Source organism: Engraulis encrasicolus, chromosome 20, assembly GCF_034702125.1.
Source record: "Engraulis encrasicolus isolate BLACKSEA-1 chromosome 20, IST_EnEncr_1.0, whole genome shotgun sequence".
Taxonomy (NCBI): domain Eukaryota; kingdom Metazoa; phylum Chordata; class Actinopteri; order Clupeiformes; family Engraulidae; genus Engraulis; species Engraulis encrasicolus.
Genome location: NC_085876.1, coordinates 35,321,238 through 35,331,066, shown reverse-complemented (window position 1 = coordinate 35,331,066; position 9,829 = coordinate 35,321,238). Strand labels below are relative to the sequence as shown.

General features: G+C 40.7%; 2 protein-coding genes across 2 annotated transcripts in view; both read left to right on the top strand.

The window, feature by feature from the left end:
* The window catches only part of lrrc71 (leucine rich repeat containing 71), a 22,950-nt gene extending 20,275 nt beyond the window's left edge, over nt 1–2,675 (top strand). Inside the window, exons 16-17 of the mRNA XM_063185814.1 lie at nt 615–736; nt 2,403–2,675. Of these exons, the coding sequence (XP_063041884.1) occupies nt 615–736; nt 2,403–2,525 (245 nt within the window). The 3' untranslated portion in view covers nt 2,526–2,675. The remainder of the gene's footprint in view (nt 1–614; nt 737–2,402) is intronic.
* A 2,090-nt stretch (nt 2,676–4,765) lies between these two features.
* On the top strand, nt 4,766–8,643 carry rps27.1 (ribosomal protein S27, isoform 1). Its single transcript, XM_063185811.1, has 4 exons — nt 4,766–4,888; nt 5,408–5,516; nt 5,610–5,720; nt 8,452–8,643. Exons 1-4 carry the CDS (start codon nt 4,793–4,795, stop codon nt 8,478–8,480), a joined length of 345 nt encoding a protein of 114 aa, XP_063041881.1. The 5' UTR covers nt 4,766–4,792; the 3' UTR covers nt 8,481–8,643.
* Nucleotides 8,644–9,829: the final 1,186 nt, after the last annotated feature.

The window sequence follows — 9,829 nt, the reverse complement described above, 5'->3', positions numbered from 1 at the left end:
TCAGTTGGCTTCGCTCCTAGCGAATTCCCTTCGCACGCTTCATTCGCTGACCCTCCATAGAGTAATAATGACTTCTGTCACTCAGGTTGCGTAGGTCACTCTTGGTGTACTGTACACATAGCTTTATGCATCGGTCTGTTTGTAGATTTCAATAGGAAACACTGTTGATCATGTGGGTCTGTGGATATGGAAGACATTGGTGCAACCTCCTGAATGACTGCTGATGTCTTGCCCTCAAAGCCGTAGTGCATTCAGTGTGTTACTGAAGCCCACACTCTACACTGCGCTACCCCTGTAATATTAATATAATAATGTAATATAATATTGTCATAGACTAAACAGACTTTTAAACTGCTTTTAATATTGGAAGCAAAGAGGGACTATGACTTTGCAGAGCATATTGTACTGTAGGAATGCAGCCAAGATAATGACAATATATATTTTTTGTGGTGGGTATTTTTTGTCATTCTTTGTTACATTGCTACTTTGATTACTGAGTAAAGAATGGCTACCTGCTTTAAAGTGGAGCCTATTAATCATTATACTCTCTCTCTCTCTCTCTCTCTCTCTCTCTCTCTCTCTCTCTCTCTCTCTCTCTCTCTCTCTCTCCGCAGGTAACCTCCTGACAGAGTGCTCCATGCAGCTCTTCTGCTCCTCTCTGCAGGCCCAGGGAGACGGAGGAGGAGGAGGAGGCGGCGGAGGAGGAGGGGGAGGCCTCCTGCGGCTCAGCCTCAGCGTGAGTCCAGTGAGATGATCACACAGCCAGAGACATGAACGATAAACGCGCCTGTTGCATACTCTCCTATGCTCTACTCTGCTGGGAGCTAGCTTGGGGCAAGGATAAATTACTGCATGAGCCTACCAGGCCCCGGCCCAGGCCCAGGGGCCCAAGAGCCAAGGGTGCCCTGAAGCACAAATCTCCATATTTCCATTCTCATATTAAAAGGGGGCTTTTCTTGTAGTCTGGCCGAGGGGCCGACGGAGTCATAATCCGTCCCTGACTTGGGAGGGCATGTCCTCTCCTGCCAACACTCCAGCACACAAAACAAAATCTGTTCTGACCTGGTTTAAGACAGAGATCAAGCTCTCTGTTGGAGCCATTTGGGTTTTTGTTTACTTAGTGGAAGGTGAAATGATGCCTATGATTGTTATTGTTTTGAAATGCTAATTTATGTTCACAAAGTGCTAAACAGGGTTCCCACGGGTCATGGAATTTCTGGAATATCATGGAATTTCATTAAAAAAAGTCATGGAAAGTCATGGAATTTTACCATTTTGCATGCACAGGCATGGAATATCATGGAATTTTCTTAACAGTTGTGTAGAAGCAAAAAAAATTTTGTTTGGTGTATAACATTGTCTCCTACTGGTTATACTAGAACTCTTCGCCAGAGACGGCTTGATTTCACGCTGTAATGTGCAACATTCTAGAATGCAACGAGCCCACCTAAGTCTGGCGATGGCTCTGCGTTGGCTCTAGGGGTGAAGACAATCTTTTGTTTAATGTCCTTTCTTTTTACGGAAGTGGTCATGGAAATTCTGTTTTTTTTTTGGTCTGGAAAGTCATGGAAAGTCATAGAATGTTATATCTGAATTAGAGTGGGAACCCTGGCTAAATTTAGGTTAAGAAATGGCATACGTGCCTTATTTCCTTTTGATTTTGTACAGCTGTTCCTAATTACTTTACTATCTGTCACGTGACAGGATACACCCCCTTTGATTTGCCGCTGGCACTTTAATTAGGCCACTCAATTGTGTGTTCGACAGGTAAGATGGTAAGGAGGAACAGTTTTAGACCACAAATACTTTTGACAAATCACTGTATAACTTGCTTACTTTGAACAGTGTTTTGATTAGACAAGTCAACCGGACCGTTTGAATAAAAGCATCAACATCTCTTTTAATTCAACTCTCTGTGCGTGCTTGAAACCTTGGATTGTGCGTCGGAACAATTTGCCACCTGCCTCACTTGGCGTTTGGGAAAATCGCCATTACACTCTCTCTTCCCACAGCCGACTGAGTGTATGTAGTACTTTTTAGAATCAAGCAGACTGTGTCCTCCTGTCCACAGATTACATCTAGTATGTGAGCTGTGTTTTCCTTAAGAGTATGATATTTTGCAAGCACAGTACTCTTGAATGAATAAAAATACTTAATACTTTAAATATTCCTAATACTTAAAATCCTAGTTCAATCCGTATTTTTTGAAAAGAAAACTTGCTTGATGCTCAGTACCTGTCTGTTGCTAACAGAGGCCTTGAAGTCCACCTGAAAAGAACTCACACACCACTACAAATCACTTATGCTGATGCAAAAGTTAAATACTTTTTAAATTAATGGGGGGAAAAAAAACTTAAGTGCTACCCAGGTTTGATCTGTACTTGCCTGCTTGTGTTCTCCAGAGAAACCGCTGCCCCTCAGACTGCAAGGCCTACCTGAGGATTCAGGAGGTGATGGCCCAGAGAGACCCGCTCAACAAGAGCTCAGCCAGTCAGGCTGAGGACGGACAAGGAGTTGCTGAATGATCGAAAGCGGCTGATGAGATTTCAATATTTACCTTTTACTTTTTGTTTTTTAAACAACACAGTTTGCTGTATGTTCATTGCTGTATTAGGTTACATTGTTGTTATAGCCTGTTATGACATGTTTCTTTCTTATTTAAGAAAAAAAAAGATTTTCACATGGACAAAAATCATATGAATACAAAATACAAAATACAAAAATCACATGAATCACAGTACATTTCCCAGCTCAGTCTTATTAAACCTCTGTCTGGACATTGAAAATGGTGCGCTGTGCTAGGCCTATGTGTACGCTTGTAATTATATTGGGTAATGATATTGGTGTAATCAATGATATTGGGTCATTCTATAATTCGAGTGACATTTCAGGGTTTCTCCTTCAGCATTTTCTGTATTTTTTCCCCAATAAATAACATAGATGTTTCCATGGTATACACCCTTGAGAGTCCAAAACAACTAATTGACAGCTTAATCTTAAATTACTTTTAAAATATTTTAATGACAAATTGCTTGTTTATTCTGTAAATCATGTTACAGACAAATGCTATATTATCTTAAACACAGGCCAATATAAAAATACACCCATTTTAAACACACTTTAGAAGGCGCTTACCGGTAAATCCATTAACAAGCATTTTAAGAGACAAAACCACAATACACCTGACGAAGACCGCCTGAGGTCGAAACGTTGTGTTCTAATAAATCGGTGAGCAGCAACAGTGTGCGGATTTCCTTTCTTCCTCTACGCACGTTTGTTTTGATCCAGCACCTGTTTGACTGGATGTGCGCGCATCACATACACTTCTTACAAAACCACAATCTGTCATAAACAACTGTCTCATATAACTAACTCTGTCATAACAATGGTCACAAGCTAATGAGTGACACAGTTGACGGAAACATAGTTCACGGTCATTCTTAGAGTTTTGTGCTAACTGCAAACGGTCCTCAGAGCTTCCACCACAAGACCTTAATCGATTCAAATGTTTAGGGGCTTTATCTGTATGCTTATAGATATAATTTCTAAATCAGGTTCTTAGGTAAATGTTGAAAACACAGTTGACGGAAAATTTTCCCTAGGCTATGTAAACCCATCAAAAATATGGATTAAAATATTTAAGAGGTGAACTCAAAACTTATCAAAAGGTCTTCACATTACCATCCAAAAATGTAATGACATTTTATGATGTTGGTTGCATGACTTAGGACCAAACCATTGCTGATTTATGGAGGGGTTTTCATTTTGTGACACGGTTGACACAGTTTTCTGGGACACACACAAAATCCCTGATTTTATTAATAATATGGAAAATAATAGGCTTTTCAACACTTTTTTATTTATATATATATTTATGGGCTTTTTGGGCCTTTATTTCGGATAGGACAGTGAAGGTGTGACAGGAAGTGAGTGTGGAGAGAGATGGGGTAGGGCAGGGAAATGACCCCGTCCGGACTCGAACCAGGGTCCCCGTGGGCATGCAAGCCCAAGCCACAGCACCCCCTCTTTTCAACACTTTTGTCATATTATAATGTCTACTGTAAAATTATTATTATTTTTTTTACTAATATGAAGACTGAATATGACATTTGGATAATAGGCGACATAAAAACGTCAACATTCCTCTCAGAGGAAAATGGCATTATTTGTTGACTTTTTGTATCATGTAAAAGATATATGTGTGTGCTGATATACAACAGATTATTGATTGAAGTTAAAAGTTAGAGGAATTGACAAATAACGCCCATGGACCTAAAATATTACTCAAATTATAGAATGACCCTATTATAATTGTTAGTACTACATTAATGCCTTAAAAGGGCAATCTTAGCAAGTGTTACACACCAATTATTCTTGTCACAGGCTGGATCTCAAATGGCGCACTTGTGCACTTCGGGCACTATGTTTCAGTGCGTAAGTAATAAAGCATACGCACTGAAACATGAACACTAAAGTGCACAAGTGTGCCATTTGAGATTCAGCCACAATTATTATGGTGGTAGGATTATTTTGACAACTGAAGTTGAGAGGTTATTTGCTGTGGTCCCCAAAAAGCAGCAGCTTTTTCTGCGTGCGTTGCATTGATTGCAATATAATATAATATAATATAATATGATATAATATAATATAATATAATATAATATAATATAATATAATATAATATAATAGTTAACTGTCTGATGAATAATATACTAGTCATGCCTAAACTCTGCGTGTGTCCTGTGGGTTGAGACCAGAGAGGGATACTTTTATTTTGATACATGGGGGTAGCATGAACGCAGGCCTTTTCCTTTTCTCCGTTCATAATCTTTTGCCGTTTCCGCTAAACTTCCTTTCCGGCAGCGGCTATTTCTTCGCCAACATGCCAGTGAGTACGGACCCTGTATTTAACGTATTAAGTGATGATGGAGCAATCTCCGAGAATGCTATTTTTCCGTATCCGCGTACGATACATTATTGTTCAAAATGAAGCGTCCAGTGGACACAAAGGTCCTCAAAATATGTCTCTAGATCAAGAGTTTGAATGACTTGCCTACACGAATCGTCGCTACACGATTACAAGATGGCGGCGCACATATGCAGCCATGAATCGCAGCGCAGCATAGTGTGGCTAGTTGTGTACGTGACGCATTATTATTTTGTAAGAAATAAATGATAGAAATGGCAGAAATGCTTCATATCGGCTAGCTACACTGCTTGCAACCATTCGCTAATCACAAGTAACGATATCGATGGCTTTGTGGAAGTAGGTCGGCATTATGACTGCTTGCCATGATCTATTCTGCTATGATCAAGACTGTGTCGCAAGATGACATGGCTAGTAGAATTTAAAACATGTTAACACTGCGAATATAAAGGTCTCTAACATCTCTGCCATTGTTTACAGCTCGCAAAAGACTTGTTGCACCCTACCCCCGAGGAGGAGAGGAGGAGGCACAAGAAGAAGAGACTCGTCCAGAGTCCCAACTCTTATTTTATGGACGTGAAATGTCCAGGTATGCATGACGTTACTACTCTATCGTTTTTTGGTGTTGATGATCGCTGATTAGTGTTGTCTAATTTTCGGCATATCATGGTGCTTGTTTCAGGTTGTTACAAGATCACGACGGTCTTCAGCCATGCCCAGACAGTGGTGCTGTGCGTAGGTTGCTCGACAGTGTTGTGCCAGCCCACTGGTGGCAAAGCCCGGCTCACAGAAGGTCAGTCCCCCATCCCCGCCCCTACACCACCACACATACACACACATCTCCTGGGAAATAATGTATTTTTTTTATTGATCTAAAATGCCCCTGGTTCAAATGAGATGTGTGGGGAAATATAATGGCACATCTTATACCATTCATTCTTGGGGTTCTAATGGAAAGGATACCCATATTGAAAATGTTGAAAGTTTAGGCCTGGGCTGTTAAACTCAAATTGACTGAGGACCAGAATCAAGAAAGGGACTAAAATTGTGCATGCATCCACAATTACTGTAATTAAATGTCACACATTATTTTCCCATTGTGTATGGTAGTTAAAATGTGCCTGCACCTGCCAACCGGCCAAATGCAGGTAAAACTTGGCCGTGGCTGGTAACTATTTCAGTGTCACTAGCCAATTTGGCAGGTAGCTTATTCAATGGTATGACATATCAGAATATTTATTGTATTTGTATTTAAGTTCAAGAAAAAGCTAAGTTACTCAGTTTCAATTTGAATGTTTTATTTTCATGTAGAAACCCTTGCACTCATCTTCTTGCTCTAAGCACCTCATCTTCTGAGGTTACCGTACTGCATCATGATTGGGGGGGGGGGGGGGGGGGGGGGGGGGGGGGGGGGGTGGGGGGGGGGTGGGGGAGAGAAATCAAATTTGTGGCTAGTAGAAAAGCTGGATGGCTAGTGACTCCGGAAAACCACTAGTGGCCGGCAAGCGAAAAAGTTAATGTCAAGCCCTGGCCTGCACATATTGTGTTGCACATATGAGCGTGAGCTGTTTCACTGGCCTGTGCCCACCAAATCTGTGACTCAGTCTTGTTATGCTATAATTTTATGTGTGAGCCAACTGTACACGTTTTAGGTGATCTAGGTATAATGACTCTGCGGGCCAGATATGGCCCTATGGTCTGAGTTTTAAGTTACATCCCTGGTTTAAGCAGTCAAGTTGATAAACTTATTCTGTGCATAATGTGTATGGGTAAATTTAATTAATCATTAATCACCTATCTTTGGACAGTAGTTGTTAGTTAGTTCTGAATTTTAGCCTGCAAGTTGCACGACCACATATGTTGCATAATGTGAAAAACCTACAAGCCATTTTAGATACGTTTTATGTTGTTGACTAAAAATATCAGAATTGTTTTATTTTGAACTCAAAAAATGTTCCCGTCTTGAGAAGAGCTGCGGCAATGTCATTGGTCACGTTACGATTAAGCCTGTACAATTTCTGTCCTCATCACAATCCCAACAGATGCGCAAAGGTCCTATCTTAACTCACCCTACAATAGTAACTAACTACCACGTCATAAACCACTTGGGTCCCTCTCACTGTTACTTAACAACCAGCGCCCACTTTCAATTACTTTCTCCAATGACGATGCGTCATCTAAAGTGGGTCTTAATTCCTAATTGATATAGGCGGTTGGTTAGTGGGTCTGCGTGTGTTTGATGGAGGGTGGAGGCATTTATCTTGGGTAAGAATAATCACAGCTCATCATGGTTTGGGACAAATGGGCGTTTAAGTGATATTTCATAGATTTTTGTGAAAGCATCCATATTGGCGAGGGGATGGTGTTTTTGCCCATGAAATTGCACTTAGCGCACCTTTTTGTAAACATTTCCTATTCAATTTAAAGCAAGTGAGTGTGAAGCGCGATCAATACTAATTGGGATGATTAATCAGGGGAAGGGCTCCTGTCATCGATCCGGAGCACCTGAGCCGTTTGCTCATTTTAGCCTAATATCTTGAGCTCCCAACGTCACGTCCCACCACTTAAGGCAGTTTGGCAATCGTTAATCTTGTGTGTTTTGTTTTGTCTGTGCATACTTTATACCAGGGGTGTCAAACTCAAATTGACTGAGGGCCAAAATCAAAATCTGGAACGAAGTCGTGGGCCGAACTCAATTTCTCTATTTTTAAAAAATGGGCTAAAATTGTGTATACACACATAGTACTCAGTCTCATTCCCATTATGTAAGGTAGATCAAATGTGCCAGCCCTGCACATATTCTGTTGTATAGGAGTGTGAGATGTTACTGGTCTCTGCTCACTCGTATTAATGGTGTATGTGGGTCAACTGGAATACACATTTGGAATGACCTCACGGGCTAAATAAAATGACTGCGCAGGTCTAGTTTGGTTTTAATAAGTGTTTGTGTGTGTGAAAAACTATATTGAATATGAACATTTAGCAACAGTAGAAGAGAGCCAGATACAATTATAATTCAAAATGTATTTCATTTATAAATGTAAGTAATTTAAAGTCAGCTAAGTGTGTGGGTTTTAAAGGGACACTTCCAATGGTCAAAAAAGGTACCGCAACTATGCTGCTCAATGAAACTGGGCTGCCTATTGCCAAATTTGATCTTAACATGAAAGTTTACTAAGTAATAAACAAATATTTTCTACTATGGTCCAAGTACAGTCATTTTTCCAGCTAAATGGCTATTTTTGGAAATTCAAAATGGCGGACCATGGAGAAGATCCCCCTTTTCATGTATGAAAAGTGCAATTTTTCCAGTCATAATGAATACTTAGAATTTGATGGTGGTGCTAAGTATTCATGAAAAAGATAACATTAGTGAATGGGCAGCATGAATTCTGGAAAAATACAACTAAAAATCTCACAGTGTCCCTTTTAAGAAACGGGTATTATTCAAGATCATTTTGTAATGGACATTTGAACTCTCAACTGATGACCTCTGTGTGAACGTGTGTTTTGTTGTGTTTCAGGTTGCTCTTTCAGGAGGAAGCAGCACTAGCCATGTGGTGACCCACAGGAGACTGAGAGATGGAGGGTGGACCGCTGCAGCGCTGGGTATCGGGACTGAACCAGCTGCACCAGGCCCGGCCCACCTCCTGCATCAGCATCATCACCACGCGCTGTCCGCTCTCTTGTCTCAATAAAGAAACATTTGGCTAATAGTCCATCGCCTCTACTGTGCTTACTTCCATCGGGTTGCATGAGAAGGTTTGACCGAAGGGTTCTATGCTTTTGTTTTTTTGCCAGTGAAGATTTTGGCTTAGATTTCCCTGGTTTTGGTGCTAACTCATCAGAAATCAAACCCCATTCATTTCCAATGGGGTTTCATTTCTGGTGAGTTAAAATGTCCACACCACCAAAGCACCAAAACGTGGCATGGAAATCTACAGGGTGTATTGAAGAGTGGAATTGTGGGTCACCAGATCAAACAAACAAACAAACAGCTGACGGCAAAGCATCAAGGATATGGGCTTCCATAATTCCAATGCAATGCCACTGCCATTGACTTCAGTGTAAAACGCATCATGGCAGGGATCAAGACGGTCCTAACCAAGTATTGAACATTGACATGTTATGTAGAGAGTACCAAATTAAAACTGATTTGATTTGACCAGAATTTCTTATTTTCTGAAGAAAATTGTGTTTTTATTACAATATTCTAATGTGAATGCCATCCATGATCCATGGATCCATGAAAGTAAACATTGATGTAATTATGGCAATCAACTTTTCCATGATATTGTAATTATATGGCCAGGATCTTTATGCATCTTGTTATACAACTCAGGGAAACCAGTTAAAGTGATTGTAAGCCACCTAGTTAAATAACCTGGAGGACTGCAAGTTTTTTGGGTCACTGGTGATGGATGGCAGACAGGGCTGCCACTTGGAAGTCCTGAGAGGGCTATCTAGTATGTGCACGCCTGGCAGGAAATCTTTAAATGGCCACTCCATGGACAGATTTATGAGTTTGCTGGGGTTTACAGGAATCCAGCGTGGAACTGGCCATGCCATGGCACAGAATGCAGTACCGTAGGCTAACCTCCTGAGCACACAACACCAGAAATGTACTGGCCTGGCCGTCAGCAGTAGTTTATTGGACTGCACGAAGTATAAATACAATGCCTTAAGATCGTTTTGGTCCTGTCTGGTATGACCTGTAATTGTAGACCATTTGTTCTGTGACACGATACCTTTTGAGTGGTCTTGATAAAACAAACTCATCAAAATGTATGGAGTACTTAAAGGGACACTGTGTGAGATTTTTAGTTGTTTATCTCCAGAATTCATGCTGCCCATTCACTAATGTTAACTTTTTCATGAATACTTACCACCACCATCAAATTC

Excerpts from the sequence above, each read along its gene's own strand:
- rps27.1 (XM_063185811.1), top strand. The coding sequence starts at position 4,793 with ATGAACGCAGGCCTTTTCCTTTTCTCCGTTCATAATCTTTTGCCGTTT. Across the intron at positions 4,889-5,407 it reads ATTTCTTCGCCAACATGCCA|CTCGCAAAAGACTTGTTGCA; the intron begins GTGAGTACGGAC and ends CATTGTTTACAG. Across the intron at positions 5,517-5,609 it reads TATGGACGTGAAATGTCCAG|GTTGTTACAAGATCACGACG; the intron begins GTATGCATGACG and ends TGCTTGTTTCAG.